The sequence below is a fragment of the Nasonia vitripennis genome, chromosome 5, assembly GCF_009193385.2.
Source record: "Nasonia vitripennis strain AsymCx chromosome 5, Nvit_psr_1.1, whole genome shotgun sequence".
NCBI classification, from domain to species: Eukaryota; Metazoa; Arthropoda; class Insecta; order Hymenoptera; family Pteromalidae; genus Nasonia; species Nasonia vitripennis.
This window is the reverse complement of record NC_045761.1, coordinates 3,435,012-3,455,293: the sequence shown is the minus strand read 5'-3', so window position 1 is coordinate 3,455,293 and position 20,282 is coordinate 3,435,012. Positions and strand designations below refer to the sequence as shown.

At 50.2% G+C, this 20,282-nt stretch overlaps 2 protein-coding genes across 5 annotated transcripts in view; one reads left to right on the top strand and one right to left on the bottom strand.

Moving 5' to 3' along the window:
* LOC100122071 (ras-related protein Rab-27A) overlaps positions 1-2,705 on the bottom strand; it is a 120,437-nt gene extending 117,732 nt beyond the window's left edge. Inside the window, exons 1-2 of one of the 4 annotated variants that reach the window (XM_031932418.1) lie at positions 2,061-2,150; positions 1,655-1,787 (exon numbers count right to left, since the gene is read on the bottom strand). The gene's annotated coding sequence lies outside the window, so the exon portion shown is untranslated. Of the gene's footprint in view, positions 1-1,654; positions 1,788-2,060; positions 2,151-2,441 lie in introns of those variants that run through there. The other 3 variants (XM_031932415.2, XM_031932417.1, XM_031932416.1) reach the window with 3 other exon arrangements.
* A 504-nt stretch (positions 2,706-3,209) lies between these two features.
* Positions 3,210-20,282, top strand: part of LOC100123592 (headcase protein) — a 62,817-nt gene continuing 45,744 nt past the window's right edge. Inside the window, exons 1-2 of the mRNA XM_001607201.5 lie at positions 3,210-4,893; positions 17,568-17,664. Of these exons, the coding sequence (XP_001607251.2) occupies positions 4,025-4,893; positions 17,568-17,664 (966 nt within the window). The 5' untranslated portion in view covers positions 3,210-4,024. The remainder of the gene's footprint in view (positions 4,894-17,567; positions 17,665-20,282) is intronic.

The following is a 20,282-nucleotide window of genomic DNA, read 5'->3' as shown; positions in this document are numbered from 1 at the left end:
ACTCAACGTGATCCAAAGGGTTAAACAAATGTTTGTTCTATTAAGCGCAGCATTGTGATACTCTTAGCAGCGAGAAACCACACATGCACGCGCGTTATTCAAAACAAGTGCGCAGCAGACCATTATCACCGGGGCTTTTTTAACGATGGGAAACTTTGAAGCACCGAGCTTACACGCCCAAAGCACACGCGGCCAAAAAAGCCTCCGCTGCGTGTGTGCGCGAGCCGGCGTTCCCGACAGTCATCATAGCCGCCGCGGGTTATTTTTCGCGTGCGTATAACGCACGCTCCGCTTACCATAGACTGTCGCCTCTCTCTCTCTCTCTCTCTCTCTCTCTCTCTCTCTCTCTCTCTCTCTCTCTCTCTCTCTCCCTGTCGAGGTCGAAAAAAACCATGCACGAGCGATGATTATTCTCTTTCCGCAGCGTCGACTTTTCGTCGTGTCCGCACGCATAATATACAGGCCGTATAGGCTCAATGCTGGCTCTATGATGAGTTCCCGCGCGAACGATAAATAAAACAAGCCGCAGTGCTGGCCTCGTCGTCATGCGCCTAGCCGCGAATCCGACGCAGAAAAGGGATGAGTGTAGAGAGAGTGAGCTATATGGGCGACCCGCGCGCGCGTATATGTGGCGCGAGAAAGAAAGAGCCGGGAGGGCAGGCACGAAGCGAGAGAAGGCTTGAAAAATAAAAGAGGTCGCGCTTACAGCTTGAGCGCGAGAGAGGAGCCGACCTTGTGCTAAATTTAGGCAGGGGCCCGCGCCACCCGCTCTCCCGTGCAATTCCGCGAGCTCCGGAGCCTCGAACTGTCCCGCGAACCAACTTAGTATATATACATGTATACGATGCTGCAGGCTCGCAGCCCCACCTTCCCCTCCTTCTTGGTTCAGCCGCGATGATGGGACAAGTGTTTTGGCCCGCCCAGCGAAAATATTCACGTCCAAAGCCTGCATTTTCAATGCTCACACTGATTTACGAACTGTCAGGTTACCCAAAAAATTAATAAAATCACTCATCAATGTTGTCCCAGTAGACGATGCACCAGGAGTCGCGAAGACGCTGTGCACTGACGCGCGCCCGCTCCGCGCAACCGCGTCGTCTCGAACTTACTTTTTATCTTGTCTTAACCACCGCGAAAAAACACTGCATTTACGATTAACTACGTTTCACAAAAAAACATCATAATTTGACGCAAAAAGCACTAGTCCCGATGATGCACCAGAATTCGCGACGAAAAAAAAAATAAAATCACTTATCAATGTTGTCCCAGTAGACGATGCACCAGGAGTCGCGAAGACGCTGTGCACTGACGTGCGGCCGCTCCACACAACCGCGTCTTTTCGAACTCACTTTTTATCCTGTCTTAACCGCCGCGTAAAAACACTGCATTACGATTAACTACGTTTGACAAAAAAACATCATAATTTGACGCAAAAAGCACTAGTCCCGATGATGCACCCGAAGTCGCGACGACGCCGAGACGAGTGTCCAAATGCCAACCGCAACCCGTAGAAAATTCGAGAAAAACTACACACGGCAGTACAGCTTTTCTCCTCTTCCCCTAACCCCCTCACGGCCCGCGGCTGGCTTCGTTGATTTTTGTGACACTGTTACTAAATTTTGCATTCCGGCATGTTTAAACAATAGAGACTTACCTTATAAATAATGTCTGACAGCTTCAAGCCCGAAAATCAGGCGCACCGCGCTCGCAGCCTCGCGCGAAAATTTGGGCGATGTCGAAAAACCGTTACACGTACGCCGCGCGTTCTAGCCGACTTTGCTCATCACCTCCGATAAAACCGACAAAAATACAATATTCATTGTGACCGCACTAAAAAGCTATGCGTAGATGAGTTGCTCGTCGATAGCAATGCACCAAGAGTCCCGAAGATGCAGTCGAATACACCTTCTCGCGCCTTCTCTCGACGCGAACCGCGACGCATTGAAATTGCATATGGCGCCGGGCCCCCTCCCCCCAAAGTTAACCGCCGGCGATACTGAGTTTTCGAGAAGGAGATTTCCACACTGCCAATATTTATTAGTTTCAGACGCTTGACTCACCACTAGCAGCGTTTTTATCAGCTCGAAGCCCCTCGCGCTATCGGCACTCTGCTCTCGAGAATTTCGGCGATGGCGAAGAACCGTTACTCCGCGCGTTCATCGACTTTTCTCATAACTCGCGATATATCCAACAAAAATACAATATTCACTGCGACCGCACTAAAAAACTACGCGTCGATGACTCGCTCTCCGACTGCAATGCGCGAAGAATCCCGAAGATGCGGTCGGATTCACCTGCTCTTGACGCGAAGCCCGCGAAGGGCGACGCGCTTCTAAATTGCATATGGCGCCGAGTCCCCCAACCCCCGTAACTGCCCGCACCGCCGACTTTCCGCAAGAATTTTCATGTCAATATTCAGCAATATTATACGTCTGACTTACTTATAGCAGCATTTTCGTCAGCTCCAAGCCCCTCTGCGCTCGCCGCTCTGCTCTCGCGAGTTTCCATGGTTGCGAAAAAACCGTTGCGCCGTCTGACGAATTTTACTTGTGACTAACTCGTCGCGAATATAAGGTGCGAATATACTGCGAATATACACGGTGAGCGCGTTGATAAACAAAACGCGGAAGTAACCTTGGCAGCTGGCTGTGTCTTCCTGGAATCCAGAGGATGGGGCGGGATGCGGCGAGATCCACCTGTCCTTCTCCCGCCGATGCAAAGGCGCTAATGGCGGGTCGCGCCTTCTTCCTCTCTCCCCCGTGGCGCTGTACCTCCCTAGTCAAAACAAACTTTTTTTTTGAGATTGCGAGTGGGTATGGGTTTAATTATTGAAGAAGATAATTCAGCAAGAATTTTAAAAATAAAATTTCTGGATTATAGTTATAGCCTGTATTATTTATTTATGGCCTTTTTTATTCATGGCAAACCGCATGCCTGCAACTTGACCGTCGCGTGACGTAATTCTAACAGAGTGTTTAAACTCGCTAAAAAATAAGACGTAAATAAAAAAATAAAACGCATAGCAATAAATAAACATTTGTTCGACAACACGATAGTGTTTCCTCGTCTACGGAAAAACGGGGGGATCCGGTGGTACAGAAGTTGAAGAAATTTTCATCGCTGAAAAATCAGTGCCGCCAAATTCGAAATTCTCGAGTCGACTGGAATCGAGAAAAACGAAGCCGGCGTAATATCGAGCGGGCAAGAGGGGCACATAAATAAAACAGGAAGCGGAGTAGATCATCTCGGAAGAAAACAACAACGCGGCCGGGCGGCGAAGACGCCGCCGCGACACACGCACACAGAGGCATCGCGCGCAGCATCGCTGCAGCAGAGCGCAGACAACAGCAGCGGCACACGAGTGCGAGCGAGACGAGGCGAGGGCGCGAGAGAGCATCGATTGGAGCGCTAGCCGTGACTTCCACCACTCGCTTTCCCTTTCACCCAATGGGATCTCACTTTCGCGCTTGCTCCCTCGCCGGCTTCTGGCAGCGCCGCCGCCGCCGCCGCCGCTGCCGGCTTCTCTCTCTCTCTCTCTCCGTCTCTCTCTTCGCGCGCTCCGCGACACTGCCGTCTGCCGCTCGACGCTCAGTAACTGGTGCGCACTCCGCGTGGAAGCGTGCACACACCTCGTAACACACGTCAAACCCCTCTTCTTCTCTCTGCGCTCTCAGCTCTTCGCTCTCCTCCGTCTTTACGTCTACACACACACAGTCACGCACTCAGCTCTCCTCCGATTCGCAGACCGGCTCCAGTGTCGCGGGAATGACAACGACGTCGAGGGAGAGCTGCTCGCCTCAGTGACAAGCGCGAGTGCAGCTTTGTTTTCGTTCTCGTCTCCCGCAGCATCGCTCGCCATCAGACACCGGCGAGGATGGGAGCTCGCTAGGACCGGCCCGCAGTCCCTCGAACGTCGCAGTGTGCTCGTCGTCAGCTGGCAAGCCGTCAGAGGCAGGAAGTGCGCGCGGAAGAGGAAGCAGCCAGGGAGGACGACTGCCAGGATCGTCGCGCTGACGGCGCCGGCATGGCCCCGCGACGCCACGGCCACGGGGGCGGCCTCCTCGAGGCGGCCGTCTTCGCCCAGCACCACCAGCAGCAGAGCCTTCAGAGCAGCAACCCGCTCGAGGCCTTCGAGAACCTCGGCCTCGGCCACGTCCTGGGCAGCGGCGGCGCCGGCTCCCCGGGCCTGAGCCACTGCTGCACGCCGACCGGCGAGTGCCTGCGCGGCGACGCGCTTATCCGACACTCGACGGCGGCGCAGGACTGCATCAAGGTTAGCTGCAGCAACGAGGCCTGTCCGGCTGGCCAGCTGATGCACCGCGAGTGCTTCGAGGCCTGGGAGCAGTCGGTGCTGAGCTACCTCAAGAGCTGCGGCCGAGCGCGCAGCTGGTCCGAGCGCCAGCGCCAGCAGAACCTCTGGAGCAAGAAGGGCTACGACCTAGCCTACAAGGCCTGCGGCTGCAAGTGCGGCCGGGGCCACCTGAAGAAGGACCTCGACTGGGCCGGCGCCAGGAGCGTCGCCGAGGAGGCGGTCGCGGCGCCGACCAACGAGGTCAAGAAGAAGAAGCGGCGCAACAGGCAGAACAGCCGGCCCAGCCTGGCCGTCTCGGCCGGTCCGCCCGGGGCTCACCCGCACCAGCAGCAGCAGCAACAGCAGCAACAGCTTCAGCAGCAGCAGCAGCAGCAACACCACCACCACGTCGCGGCCATGCTGCACCGTGGCAGCGACGCGCAGATCATTGACGGGAGCCGCGGCCGCGCGGGCAGCCTGTCCTCGAGCACCGGCTCCAGCTCGCCACCGGCCACCAGCGAGACCAGCGTCAGCCCGCTGCACCAGCCCCAGGCCATCGTCAAGAAGAAGAGCAAGGTCGAATTCTTCGGCGACAGGATCAGGTGAGGCTAGTTTGTTTACGTTTCGCTCGCCGACGCCGAGGCGTGTTTTTATCGCGCGCCGGGCTCTTATATCTCGCTGTGCTTGCCTGCTGCGCGCGCATTTGTGTGTGCGTGTGTGTGACATAAGAATCGATTTTTTCGCTTTGTTTACCTCCTCGTTCAGCCCGTAATACGCTTTTTATCACACGACGATTTCGTTTCCCAAGCCGAACGATACTTTAAGTATCCTTTGCTTCCTATTGAATTAATGGATCTGTTTGTAATGGTGGTTTTCCTCTCTGCAAATTACGGCTTTCAAAACGTCCGGTCGAAATTGAACTAATTAAACTTTTAATCGGCGTTCAAAGGAGGGTTTTAACTGTCGATGATCTCGCGAAACTTTGTCTCTGTAACCCTGGACAGAAAATATCTCGCCGCGCGTTTTTCACGGTCTGAGTAACTCGAACGCCCCTGACTCTCGAGACTGTATCGTTACATCTAAATACTCCCGGCGAGCGGATAAGAAGGCAAACAATCGTTCCGTCATGGGAATTTAAAAGGCACTTTTCACACGTATAATACCCGTCATTAAGTTCGCCCCCCTTATTGCAGCCAGTTCTTTTTCTGCACGAAAACAGGAGCCAGAGAAAACTCGACGTTCCCCTTTGTCTCTCTGTTCTCCCGGCGCTGAGTTTGATATAGGAAAAGGCTGTGCCCTCAGGAGTTAGTATAAATAGAAACAAACGAGTATCGGTGCTGGACTAATAATTTTTTTTTTTCCCAGAGTTGAAAAGCAGGCACGCAGGAAACGAAAATTTGAGAATATGCCCCAAACGAGGATGCTCGTAACCGAGAGCCTGTCAATGAAATTTAAGGGGTCTCTATCGCGAGGGTTGTACACACCTTTCGGCTCCGGAGGGACGATAAGCTCGACAATGGCTTGGAAAACGAAGGGCAGATACGGTGTTTTTTTCTTTCCGTTGTTGTTCTCCGCACCGGTCGGGCCCGGCTCCAGTGTATATAGAGTAGGTAAATTTCGGAGGCTGCCGGATCCCGCGACAAAGGGAGACAGCTAAGCCGAGAGAGAGAAACGAAAACGGCACCCATACACGAGGTCGTAAAAAACATTTGACGGGCATTATTTGGAGCGGCCCTCTACCTGCGCGTTCGGGCCGCAGGTCCTTACGGAAATTTCAACGAGCTCCATCGGGGGACACTCGATACTTTCTATACCAATTTTCTTCATTGTTTGCGGTGCTCTCCTCCTCTTATATAGAGCTACTCGTCGATATAGCGTTGAAAGATTTCCTTCACGTTCTTCACTCAAACTCGAACGACGCAAGCGAAACCGCGAGACCAGCGCTTTCCTTCCATGAATGAACGTTGCGTGAGATACAGGTATACACAATCCCGCTTACACGTATACGGTATATCGCTCCACGCCTCGCGACGCGTAGGTTGTTTTCGAACGTGCGCACACCTGGCTGCGAACGGAAACTGTCGCATTTCGAGACGACGACTCACGAGCAAGACGCGCAGACGTCACAGGATAATAATTAGAAAGAAGCCCGATAACGCGCATCCCAGGGCGAGGTAAACAAGAGAAAATAGTGGCCGTATCCACGCGTATAAGTGCAGTATCGCAGTGTGCGTGCATGCACGCGAGAGAGAGAGAGATCCGCCGGAGTCTGCTTCTCGGAGCCGAAGAGCCGCCCCACCCATCGCACGCACACGCTCTTTTCTATATTTAGACACCGGCTTGGAAACCTGTCCTATTTATGTTTGTGCTGCCGCTGCCGCTGTTGTGTGTCTGTGTGCGACGCAACGGAGCGAGAGAGACGTAGGCTCGTCGAACCGGACTCGAGTCTCGCTCGCTGCGGAACTTGCCGCCGCGACGACAAAAATCCTCATCGATTGTGTACGTCCGATTTTCCTTCCTTTTTGCGGCGAGCCGCTCGCGTTTCTCGGATTAGCATAATGACTCCGAAAAAATAGCCCACTCTAGAAAAAAGCGCACAGTGTACAGTATATCCCTCTATACTCCTAGTCCCGGCGAAACGTAAACACATTACGAAATCTCTCGCATACGCAGCCTTTCTCTCTCTCTCTCTCTCTCTCTCTCTCTCTCTCTCGCTCTCGCTCTCGCTCTCTTCCTCCCCTGCTTCTCCCCTGCGCGCAAATACGCCGCCGTCTTTTTAAATGACAAAACCGGATCCGCCAGAGGAGGGGAGAGGAGGGTGAGCATCCCATATACGCGGCGCGCTCGCTCTCGGCGAAATGTGTCCCCGTAATCGAGTTTTTGCATCGCCGGGCCCGGGGGGCGATCGCTTTTTCGGGGGCGAAAAACGAGCAGCATGCAGGGGCCGACTGCATCGAGAGAGTGAGCAGCGATGCGCGCACGAGCCGAAAAATAAAGAAGCGCGACGAGGATCACGAGGCCGGAGAAAGAGTGTATATTTATATGTATGAGGGAGTAGGGGGAGCGGCGGTGAAGCCGGCGGGAGAGTTTTGTGGCCTTGACCGTGCGCCGCTGCTGCCGCTATCTCCGTCTCGCTCCGATGTCTCAGCTCAGGGCCGTCTAGCGTGTGCAGCGCACGGTCTATGCTGCAACTGCAGCGCGAGGAAGGAACACTACTGCTACTACTGCTGCTTCAAGGACGTCTCGCGAAACCGCGCGATTCCTCCTTCTCCTCCTTCGCGCAGCTACCATATCCTTCTCCCCTCGAGAGGCTTCTCTCGCTGCCTTTATCTGCTCGTTTTGGCTTCCTCGTGTGCATCAGCATTGCCTGCGCAGAGACGCCACGCCGTCGCGAAGGCGAGGCCGGCTCTCTGCAATTTTACGTCGCCGTCGTAAATCAGGACGTCTTATGTCATGCGCGGTATCGATGCCTCGACGAGATGTCTATTGGGCGTGAGAAGTCGGAGCGCTGATTTTTTTTCGTCCTTCCTCGGACCTTTAATTAGTCACGTTGCTGCTCTTGCGCAATCGCGTATAAATCAAACGGCGCTATACCGACTTATGCCGCGCGTATTTCGAAACTCCAAATTAGTTAACGGACGTGGTACTCATAGCTGCTCCACAGCGATAAGTCCAATTAAAGAGCGCAGGGATTTAAATGGCGCGCTGCTTCAGAGACAGTAAGCAGAAGGAAGCTCTCTCTCTCGCGCGATAAGTTTTAAGTTCTTTTTCCGTGTGCTCGCGCTCTGTACTCCGGCTCCTCCGCCCTGCAGCTATATCTATACACGCGCGTACAGCACATCCGATGTTTTCTACTACGACGCATTGCGACCTATAAATTCTCCTCTTGTCTTTTCCCTCCTTTTACGTCTGCCGCATTGCTGCCGGTGTATATAGATTATACGTGGAGAGCCGAGGGGCTGCGTGCGGTGGCGCAGAACCGCCGCCGCCTCACCAAATTCATTCAGCGCGCTTGGCTTTAAACCCAGAAATAAATACGACGTTCAAACAACGCCGCGCGCTCGTCCGTCCCTTTCCCGGGCTCGTACCCTTCCGCGGACTATCTCCCGACCCTCGCCTTTGTTTTGCGCAGTTCTGTACACTCGCTGATGGCAGAATTTAAGGACGCCTGCGTCTATTCCTGGAAGTCCTTGGATTTGCGGTTTCTCATACATATGCGGCACCGGCTGGCCTATTTATCAATGCAATTCGTGCATTTTCTATACGTATAAAGGATCAGCTCGTATAGGAAGTGACGCCGAGTGTTTTTGTATTCGATCGGCGAACTTGGGCTGACCTTATTCGTTCGCGAGCTTCCGGAGCATTCTTGCCGAATTCCAAATGAGAGTGCTGTTTACGTTTGTGTGCCACGACGCCGCGGTGATTTTTTGACAGGCGATAAAAATCCGATGATGCGTGTTTTTGACTTTAGCAAACGTAATCTTTTTGTAATACACTCGACATATTCTTCTTTACAATAACAATGCGTGTACAATCGCTTATCGCTAATTGACTTGGCAAAATTAAATTACGATCGGCCTTGGAAGCGGTATCTCGCTCCCAATCCATCAACTTGTTTGATCGGCAAGATTTGTTACGCAAATCCGAAAAGTTTCAACGAATGCACTGGCCGTTTCAGTCAAAGCGCGTGTACACTTGATCAAATATTGGCTCGTCGTGTCTTCTCTCCTGAATCAAAGCCGATTAATTTCCCGATTTTCGTCCGCCGCGCACAGTGTTCCATAAATCAATATCAAGTTTGCCGCCGTCGATAATAACCGATTCAAGTTTCATCGGTGTATTAAAATATTCCCAACCGCGCGTACACACAGGCTAAAATCAATAATCTACAAGCCCATGCGCTACTAATTAAAGAACGCCCGTGATCAGTATGCATATGAGCTCCCCGGTGCATGATGATCAATCCATAACGCGCATAGCGAGCAGCCAACTTTGGAAAAATCGAATCGCTCATCCGATGTGATTGCGGACCCGAAGCTTAGGCTCGGCTCGCTGCGTCGATAAAGTTGCAAATAATCCACGCGAAGCGCACGCAGGGGCTATACGCAGAAAATAAAATCGAGCGAACGCATAACGCGTGTAATGCGGAGAACCGGTCGTCGTCGTCGCGTACGACGATATTTCGAGGGGCGAGGGCCAATTAAAACTGCCCGGACTGCCATAGGATTATAATGAGCGCGATAAATCGCCGAGCAATTTTGATAAATATCGCGGGTAATTTATACGCGATGAGCCCGAGCTCTCGATCGCCTCGGGGCTATTACGCGCCGCCGTGCGATTCCCGGGAAAACGACTAGGAACACGAGAGAGAGAGAGAGAGAGAGAGAGAGAGAGAGAGAGAGAGAGAGAGAGAGAGAGAGAGAGAGAGAGAGAGCATCGCGGGTCTAAGAGTCTCGGGAGAGCATTTGAAAGCGGCATACGGTGTCCAGGATGCATCTCCGCAGGCGAGCTAAAAATAAGACGAACTCTATTCAAGGGGCTCGCTTTCGATGTTTCGTTGTGCTACGCAGCAGCAGCAGCGTGATGAGATAATAAAAGCGAAGGAGCGGACGATCGAAAGAGGTGATATTGAAGGTTGACCCTGAACTCGCCCCAACCCTACGTAACATCTCTTTCTCCGACGCTCGCGTGGCCTCTCTATATAGCCTACTCTCAGCGCCGGCGTCCAAGGACTTCTTAAAGATGACGGTATATAAGGCGTATTATTTAAGGATTTCTTCCTCGTCTTCTTTCCTCTTCTGCTTTGTTTTCGTCTCTCGGCTCATCGGCTGAGAGAGAGAGAGAGAGAGAGAGAGAGAGAGAGAGAGAGAGAGAGAGAGAGAGACAGAGAATTTTAGGTCGCATGACTCACGCCGAGGTTGCTCAATATTCGATTAGTTATGATTCGAAGCGTTAATTCAACTCGGCCGTAAAACACTGGTCCAACAATGCTTTCTCGATACAACGACGGCACGATAATAAGTTTTTTATTACCTTAGCTCTGGTCGATGCATATCGAACGCTACTCGTACGAAAGACTGCTTTTGATTCGCTCCGCGCGCAGATGGAATGTTTAAAATCGCGAAGCGCACTTCATAAATAATGCATTTCGATTGTTACGGCGAACGCGCCGGTTCGAAGGTCGCGCGGGTTACAAAGCCCTGTGAAACAAACAAAAAAAATATTAACCGAATTACCGTGTAAAATCGAACGCTGGCCTTTACACATTGACCCAGAGCCATTCTGTTCGGCGGCAAAAAACGATTCGGCTTTCCGCTGCACGCGAGTTTCCGCTGCAGCGCGAGCTGTTTGTCAAACTTATGCTAATGCACAGTTTGCGAGTGCGGGGGCGAGCAGCAGAGGCGGTAGAGATAGCTCGCTCGATCGTCTCGTCGCTTCGATTTGTGTGCCATTAACATTCATGAGCTTCATCTTCCGAGTGTCGATTCGTCGTCGGTGTACGTCAACTTATCGACGTCGTATTCCCAGACACACATCGACGCGATGAGAATTTCGCGCATTGTTTGGCACTCCTCTTTTTGGTTACTTATGTATGACCAAAAGGATCTTATTTTCACCAACGCTTCAAACTTTTTCTATTAGTATTATTTTCAAATCCATCATCATATTTGTCGGTTTATTTCCCCCGAGCCAGACACCTTTCGCGAGCTTTAATCCGTTCGCTTCTTATACGCGTAGACTGGCAATCGATCAAAGCTAATATACTGGCGAAAAAAAATACAGTCAGAGTAAACGCCAGATAGAATTTCTCATTGCTTCAATGATCCCGAGTCGATCCTCGGCGCTTTTTTCTTCTTCCACCGGATTGAATTACGTCTCAAGGGTAAAAGCTGCAGGTCGGAGCTATGGCCGAGTAATCATAGACCCATACATTGTAGGCGTAGATAAATGAGTTCCCAGAACGCAGAAAACCATATCTCACACATATAGTTTCCTTCTCCGATCTCGCATATATCGATTCGCCCCTGTCCGTTTTCATTTTTCTCTCACGGTTCCTCATTTTTCACGCAAGTCTGGTGCGAAAGCTTCGATACTGCGATTTCGAGATACGCGTGCAGGTAATCGAATAGTTCCTATGTTATTTTCTCCTCTCGGTATATAAGCCTCAAAACAAGCGTTGATTTGTTCGAAAGCCTGTGCCTCGAATCCGTTACCTCGATCCGCCCCGAACGTTACGTGATTTATAATCGAATTAAAATGGAAATGTGTATAGAACCTGGTAAAAGGGCGAGAGAAAGTTGTGGAAGCGGGCATACCTGCGTCGCTACTCTTTGCTCTTGGTCTATATGGAGAGGAAAGAGAGCTTATACATAAAACCCAGAGTAATCCAGGTTCGGTGGATTCGGCCTCCTGTGAGGTCCCTTACGTATACCTGCGCATCGAATGGATACTATAGACACATTCTACGCTTGCATCTGCATACCTTCACCCTTCCGAATGTATCCGTGTAACTTATCAATGACGTCAACTCCGAGGTACAGAAGTATCTCGAGATAATTCCTTTTGAAAAACTTATCGTTCCGATGCATGCACAGGTTACGCGTGTCATCTCTGGATGATATACTGTTTATATTGACGCAAAGCGCAAACAACTATGCACAATAAAAACTCACGATCATTATACATTTCTAATTTCCCGTGTACAGCGTTTTTTCCCTAAAGTTCGCGTGTTTTCGCGCAAAGCCTATCGCGCTCGTTAGGTTCTACTTGACCTACCTCTGTTTACTTAGAGCCGAGATCGCTATCTTCACGCTTGTGTACTTAATTAGAGAACAAGCAATGCGCTCTTGCGTTGGATCGACGATCGAGTTCGAATTAGCATACAATTAGAAACGCCGACGTGCACGTGAGCTATAAACTCGCTGTATGCAGATTCGTCAAAGTTTTTATCAATAGAGTCCGCGATGAAATAAGTATGGCAATTCGTGCGCGAGCTCTCATTGAATTTAAATTGCGGGACTGCGAGCTGGAAGTGTAAGGCGCGCAGGCGGCTATCGCGCGAAGAAAGGAATTCAAAGTACGAATTGCAATTTTCTTTTGTTTTTGTAGAGGAGAGGCTAAAAATAGACGGGAGTATAAGTCTGTGTGCACATTGTAAAGCTACTACCAAGAGCCGTGTCTCCGCGCATAGGCAGACAGATGTCTGGCTTGGTAAGAGCTTCACGTTTCTCCCAGGTAAATCGTGTAACGAATGCCGTGCGTATACTATTCTCTCTCTCTCTCTCTCTCTCTCTCTCTCTCTCTCTCTCTCTCTCTCTCTCTCTCTCTCGCTACGTTTTCACGAGTTCTAAATCTCTCTCTCTCCGCTGCTTACGCTTCACTCCTACGTTTACCTCCTCGAGGTCCTCTGCGCGTCTCGCTTTGTTTTATCGCTGCTCTTCATTCTTTCTTTACGTTGAATAAAGACAAATCCACTTAGTCCTCTCTGCGGCCGCGGGGAAACCGGTTTCCATAAAACTGTGCTCTATCTCTCCCACACTTTATTAGTCGCAGTTTTTTTTCAAAATAATAAAGACCGTTGCAGAAAGAAACATTCATACCGGCGGTCATACGTGACTTTTTACGAGCTTCCGAGGGACAACGACGACGATACACACATACGCGGCGCTGATTCCCATGCAGGCGGCAGTAGCTATTTTGCATATCTCGTAAAATACTTTGTCGTCGTTCGAACGCTCCGCATGCATGCAGGAGAAGTTACGTCGATAGACGCTGCTGCGTACGCGCTTTTTTCTCCTCCTGCGTTCGATAAAGTCGAGACTGGCGGATCGAGGTTGTGTGTACGTACACGTATTATGTGCAGCGGTGCCGGTAGGTGAGTCAGCGCACGCGATACATCCACACCTCTATATAGGAAGAGAACATTGTTGTATAGCGCTGGCCTTATCTCGTCGGGCCTTTATTTCCTCTCGTTCCGCAGATCCAGCAGTCGACTTGTATCTCTGTATCGAATTGGCGCGACTTTTTGCTACCCGAGAGACTCGCGTTCTAAAAATAAGTAATATATCACTCTCCAGAGGCAAGATCTTCTCCCGAGTTTTTTGCGAATCGAAAACACGTAATGCTTACATTGCGTATGCCTCGGCTCGCTCTCGCGATAACGAAAATTACGATGTTTAATTTTTCTTGTTGCACAACTCGATGCTTTGACTGTGGGCGATACCTCGGAAGTTGTTTATTCGCTCGGCTGCTGCGATGTTATCGAGAGAGATCAGTCGCGCTTAAATTTTTCTCGATCCCGCTCGTTCAACCGTCGAAAGTCGTAAATACGCGAGAGCAGCTGTGCGCCGAATAACAGAGTCGACCGAAAATAATCTCAGCTACGCCGCGTAGAAGAAAAAAAAAGACGGATTAAAAAGCATCGGGCAAAAAAGCAGAAAAAATCTACCGTTTCCGCTTTTGCCGCGTAATTCGACGTTTCGTGACGAGGAAATCAAGACGACGCTGACTCGTGTGCAGCGCAGCAGCAGCCGAACGCGGAATACGGCGAATATCTGCTCGGTTTCTCGGAAAACGCGTCGCAGTTCCAACAGCGTTGACTAATCGCAGTCTCGTGCATAATAAATTGCATAAGACGGCGCGTTTGATAATAATGAAATAACGTGCTCGACGTGCACGTGAATAGCCCACGTATACAAGCGAGAGAACATACGCGAGAGTCTATCTTCCACGAGTGTGTGCCTCGGGTAAATTGTGAATTTTAACGTCGACTCGCGACTAATCTCTCTCTCTCTCTCTCTCTCTCTCTCTCTCTCTCTCTCTCTCTCTCTCTCTCTAAGGATTTCGAGAGAAAAGTGTAAATTTGCCTTGTGTCATTTTTCCAAGCTCGCGACTTTCGACTCTCCGCGCGCATCGGTTATGCAAGTTAAATTAATAGGCAAACTCATAATAATCGTATAGAACCAGCCGTTCAGGCCATCAGCGCGATGCGCGAAAATTTTCCTCGTTGAAATTTGAAAAGAAAAAAAAACACTTCGTTCATATGAAAATTATTAATAATCTTCCTCGGCAGTCGGGATGAACGAGTTTTAACGAGCGTAAAAAGAGTTGATTGACGCCGCGCGCGCCAAAACGAAAATCAGAAGAGTCACGTCGCCGACACTAGACCGGTGGAAAAACAGAATCAGAAGAGCATGGAAATACAGGTTGCAGCCGCGAGTCTCGTGAAAAGCTAACGGGTCGACGTTTTAGCACCTTTTGCAAAAGAAGCTTCGCCGCCGCGGAGGGGCGAGAGAGAGAGAGAGAGAGAGAGAGAGAGAGAGAGAGAGAGAGAGAGAGAGAGAGGTCGCCGGCTTTCGAGTACACGTGCACCGATGTGGGTGACGCAACCGTTACTTCGGCGTTTCTTTTTTGCGCGCCGCGAATCCTCGGGCTTTTCACTCCTGACATCTCTCCTCGACGCTCTTAAAGACCCTTGGAGCCCGATTAGATAATAATAACGCCTCATTGATCCATCGATATATGCGCGCGTATAAGCTGGCAAGCGTGTGGCTATTAATAGAAAATTTAAATGCTCGTAAATTCGCAGATGAGGCGGAGAAAAAAGAGACTCGTTTGCATAAGTCGAGGCTCGCGAGATTAGCCTGTGGAGAGGATAGTCCCACGCTCGTTCGGGATGACAAATAAACGAGCGAGAAAAAAAATAACACAAAGCAACACGCGCGTTCGTTATACGATTATGCAGTGAGGAAGTTTGTTTTCTCTCTCTCTCTCTCTCTCTCTCTCTCTCTCTCTCTCTCTCTCTCTCTCTCTCTCTCGAACACCAGCCGTGATACGAACCGACTCGAGGAATAATAATGATAATAATAATAACCCTTGTATATAACTCCTGCCGATTTGTATCGGCTCCTTGCGCGCGGCCGATCCTTTTATTATCCCGCGGTCGAATTTTTCGTGCGCGCGGGGGAGAGGGAGCCCGCTGAACCGGTTTTCCGAACGTGAATTCGGCTATAAAATATTTTTAGCCTCGGCTGTTTGTCAGGCCGCAATTTTATTTCGCCCGCTCGTCGATATTCTATACAGCTGTGTAATTTTCTCGTAGCGAGCTATAGCAAAAAAAAAATTCTCGTACGATCTCTGGGAGCGTTGGGCTATCAAAACAAATGCGTTTTTTCCTTCTCATTGGACTCGAAAGCTCTTCGGCTATTTTGGCGTGTTCTATTTTTGGAGGATGCTCATTTATTCGGACGGTATCATCGCGCCACGGAATTTTTGAGAGTCTGTAATCCGAATGAATTAATCCGCGTTTTTTTCTCGAAAAACTTCGGCGTTGATCGATGCTGCATCGGCCATGTCACACTCTAAATTTGGAACAATGAAGCACAGTGTCTTCGAGATTTTAACATGTTTCTAAAATACTGCAATCATCTGCGCGTGTCGGAGCGGCAGAAGTAAAAAAGTTCTCCCAGAATAAAGCTCGCAGCATCTGTTCATCTGCTGGCATATCATCAATCCGCTTGTTTTCCAGTTACGAAACACGCATGCAGCACGCAGCGTAAAAGCCCCATCGCGCACAAGGCGTCGAGAGAGCGAGGATTGATTGATCCTCAAATAAAATATTTTTTCTCGCTCATCTCCAATCGTCTCTTTCTTTCTGACCACTATTCAGTGCCCCGTATGTGCCGGCGCGCGCGTAGGTCAAAGTAATCTGCAGAGCGACATGGCAAAACGTTATATTGCCTCAATTACGGGCATTATTGTTCGACGACCGGCCTTCGCCGTGAAAATTGCCGCGAACTTTCTCTCTCTCTCTCTCTCTCTCTCTCTCTCTCTCTCTCTTTCTCTCTCTCTCTCTCTCTCTCTTGAGAGCAGCAGCGAGCGACGTCGCGTCGACTCTTTCAGCTGACCGGTAAATGCGCTGTTACGTAAATTGCATAACGACCTCTCTTCTCTCTTTTCTCCCTCTTTCCGTTTCTCTCTCCTTCTCTTCTTTGCCTCTGCTTTGCAGCCTGCCGTACAGCCATGCTCTCCAGCTATTCCCGGAAAAATCCGCGAATTCTCCGAGCATTTAAAATTCTGCTCCGAAAGTCCGCGGTTTTTGACGATCCTGCGAGAATCGCTCGAAAAAAACAGCGTGCAGAAGCTCGTATCCTACTGTCACTCTGATTTCGCGGGGATATGCCTTGTACAAACAAGGCGCGTCGCGGCTTGTCGTGCGTAATGTTTTCGTGACCCGGAGAGGTGACATTGCCGAAAATAAAACGACTACATGCGGGCTCCGCGCGCGCCCGCGATACGGAGAAGTGTGTGACTGTGTGTGTATGTGTGCGCTCACCAAGGTCAAGGTCGCCGCGCGCGTATCCCCACTTCTCATATAATATGGCTATAGGTATATTGCGCCTCCGCGCATTACACATCCGTGACTGCTTATTCAGTGATGCATAACAACGAGCGCGACTCTGCTCTCTGCGTTGATTGCCCGACTCGTTTATTTTTCTCTTTTATCTCTCATTTTTTTTACCGAAAGGTATCAAAACCCGCATTGGGTAAAAGGAAAAGGCCGAGTTGACATAAAACTCGAAATTTAATCCCGAGCGAAGGGAAAAGCACTCCGCGAGCGAGAGAGTGTATGACGGAACGGTTCGAGTCCGCGTGTAATACCAAATGGATTTGATCCAGGTCACCTTGAAACACGAGGCAGACACTCTCGGGTTCTCTGGCACGTCTTATTATCTCGAATTTCACATACACAGATTTTCTTTACGCGCGCACTTTTATGCGAGAGAGATTATTGCTTACTGTTCTGTTCTTTCGTTTGCGCCGATCCGGGCAAATCCTCCGATATTAGTTCCATAAAGCCCAAGTGTTTTCCCCCTGCGTGCGTGCGGACTGATTCAAAACGAGAGCAGAGCGGAAGAAAAGAGAAGCAGGAGGAGTCGTATTGCGAAGGTTTTTGCGCGGGAGCGGTTCATTTTTATTTCCCTGCGATGTTTTATCCTCGTGCTGGGCGGCTCAACTCGACGTTTTAATGGCAGACGTCATGCGGCGACGACGTTTCAATTTGCGGTCCCTTTGGCTCTAACAAAGCTCTCCCGATACGTCCTCGTGGCCTGACATCCTCCTGACCCTCGCGGCGATTTGAAGAGGTGCATTATCGACCTGTGGAACTTAATATTTACCTTCCACTTGCTCTAAAATTTTCGTAGATTTATAGTGTACAATCTCCGCTTGCTCTTGAAGAATTTAGTGACTAATAAATCTGACTCGTTTGTTGCAGGCAAAGCTGTGGAGCCAACGGTATATTCTCACGGCGACTGGACTTCAGCGCATTCAACAGCCTGCCGAGAACCAAGCTCAACTCCTATCACATTAAGGTAGATGAACAGTTTTATTACGATGCATAATCGGATCCCGCCCCCTATATTCACGACCTGCCCTTTCGCGTCTCACATGCGTTATAATAGCACACGCAGCGTCTATCGCGCGGACGTTCATTACTCACGCGAACACGTCTTTTGGGCCGCACTCGACCTTGCACAACGCATGTAATCACGATGTTTACGCATGACCCAATTTAATTCGAGAAAGTGGCTTTTCGAATTGATTGTTCCCGGATTACTCAATTGTAATTTTGAAATTGCATTTCGAATGTGGAGCGGCGAGAGAGCTGGTTTTTCGGCGTAAATAACAGATGTGGGAGTAGCGGCTACAAATCTCATCTAAATTTAGATGAACCGGCGCGCTTTCACGCTCGTTTCATCTCTATAGCCGGGGTGTAAGGCAGCTGATAGAAGAAGAAAAACTTGCTCAAAACTGTCCTACTCCGAATGCGCGCGAAAATCAATAAACCCCCGTGCAATTTCCTCGCCCCGAGAGGGAGAGGCCACTCGCAAACCACTGCTGGCCCGCTTGCTCGCAGCGCACGCGAGCCCATTACTCGATAATATCGTTGCGTCTGCTGCAGCACGCGGCGTGTACAGCTCACCTTGGAAATGACCGGCTGCGACCTGCAGTGGGCGCGAAATAGAGGCTGTCCTCTTTCAGCCTCCCTGGGGGTGATGAATCGATTCTTAAAAAATTGCCGCTACGCTACTGCAGGTGAAAACATGAGCGATCGGCGAAAAAAGCCATTCGTTTTGATCACTTGGTTATACGTACGTCCGTTTTTTGCCGGAATATGATGTAGGACCAGCGAGTTTGACTAGAAGAGATGGATCGCGTGGGGCTACGCGTGAATAAACGTCCAAATTGTTAACCGACAAAAAGTTCTTTTTTTACACGAGCTTAATCGGACTACGTATAACGACTTGTAAATTCGCAGCAGACAAAGCGCGAATGACTAATGAAAAAGTTAAGGACGGCATATCGCACTCAGACGCGTTATACCTACCTCGCTGAGCATCTCAAAGGCGTCGGCGTAGAATAATTCGCTCCTCAACTCTAGCGCAAAGCATAACGCTCGAATGACTTTGCTGTACTCCCGCCAAGACAAGGATCTAAGCGCGCGGCTCTGTGAGCCGAAGTGACTATTTACGACGTACACCAGCGCGTACACAGCTGCGCAAAACGAAGAAGCAACAACACCTCGGCGTACGACGATGATCTATACTCGCCGGCCAGACCGGATCAATGGCTGGAATGCAGCAGAAATTCAATTGGAGAAACACGCCTCTGTTGTTGATCGAGATGCTATCGCCGCGGTTTATTTTCTCCCCGCGCATCAAACTCTGAGTGGTTCCGTGTTCGCGTCTTATCACTGCCTCACGGAATACGCACAATATACTTACTTACGGCGCGAGCCATTAAGGCGGCAGGAAGCTCGGCATTGATTTGCAATGAGATGCGGCATTGATGTATACTCTCGGCGGGAGTGAAAGCACGGCGCTGAATTAATTGTGCTCAGGACTATCCGAGTAGGCGATCTTTCGCTTTTGTCAGATCTATACTTGGCGTCGCGGCGTTTTTAGCAGCGAATAAGGCGATAATTATACGAAGATGCGAGACCGTTTTGGAAAAGTTGCTCGCGACAGACTGCTAGCCGAACGTTGTAAACAGGAAAAGCTGCACTGCGTTTCTGCGCGTGGATGATTTTAAAATCGCGCATCCGGCCTATTACGCAACGAATAACGTCAGACGGTTATCGAGCCGACGTGAGAATGACTGGTCCGGCCTTGAAATTCATCCCCCAAAGTGCGTGTGTTGGATAAGGATTGGGTGAGCCTCGGAGTTTCCCCGGGGGCCTAGACCTGCCTCAACGTGGTCGATACGACACGACGACGTGCGGCGTCTCTCTCGCCTTCTAGTCCCTCTCATGCGTGCGCGAGACGGAGAGAGCTGCCACCTCCTAATGCCCTGGCGAATCCGGAGAGATAAGGGGGGGAATTTCTCTCTTTCTCTCGCTCCTTCTTCCCGGCCTTCTATTTCCATGACATAAAAAACATGAACCCTTTTTACGACCGGATTCGCATCGCACCCCTCCTCTCTCTCTCTCTCTCTCTCTCTCTCTCCACGAGACGAATTAAACGCAATTAAGGCTCAAGGTTAAGTATGTATGCTTGCTTATATATACCAGCTTTATATCTGTATCCGCACCGCTCGGTTTTACGAGCCAGTTTACGTGCTCTCGAAAATTTGTCGGCACTTGTGCGCCTTTTTTCGCAAGAGCCCGATATTATTCTTCGAAGAGACGCTGCTGAACGTCCACCCGAGTTTGAGAAAAATTCGTATATACGGATTCAAATTGTAAACACGTGTATCAAAACGTAATTACACGTTCTCTCGCGTGTGGCTTTTTATTGTAATAGAGAACGCTTTTTTGCTTCCTCATTCATGATCGCTCATCACAATTGATCGCGCGGTCGAGGTCGTTTTTTGCGCCCACTATCTCTATATATTGTATGCCTGGCGCTTTTTCAGGGAGCTCGGGCATCTCCGATCGGAAACCATTCAGCGGACAGTGCTATCGCCTGAAATGAGAATATTTTAGCTTTCG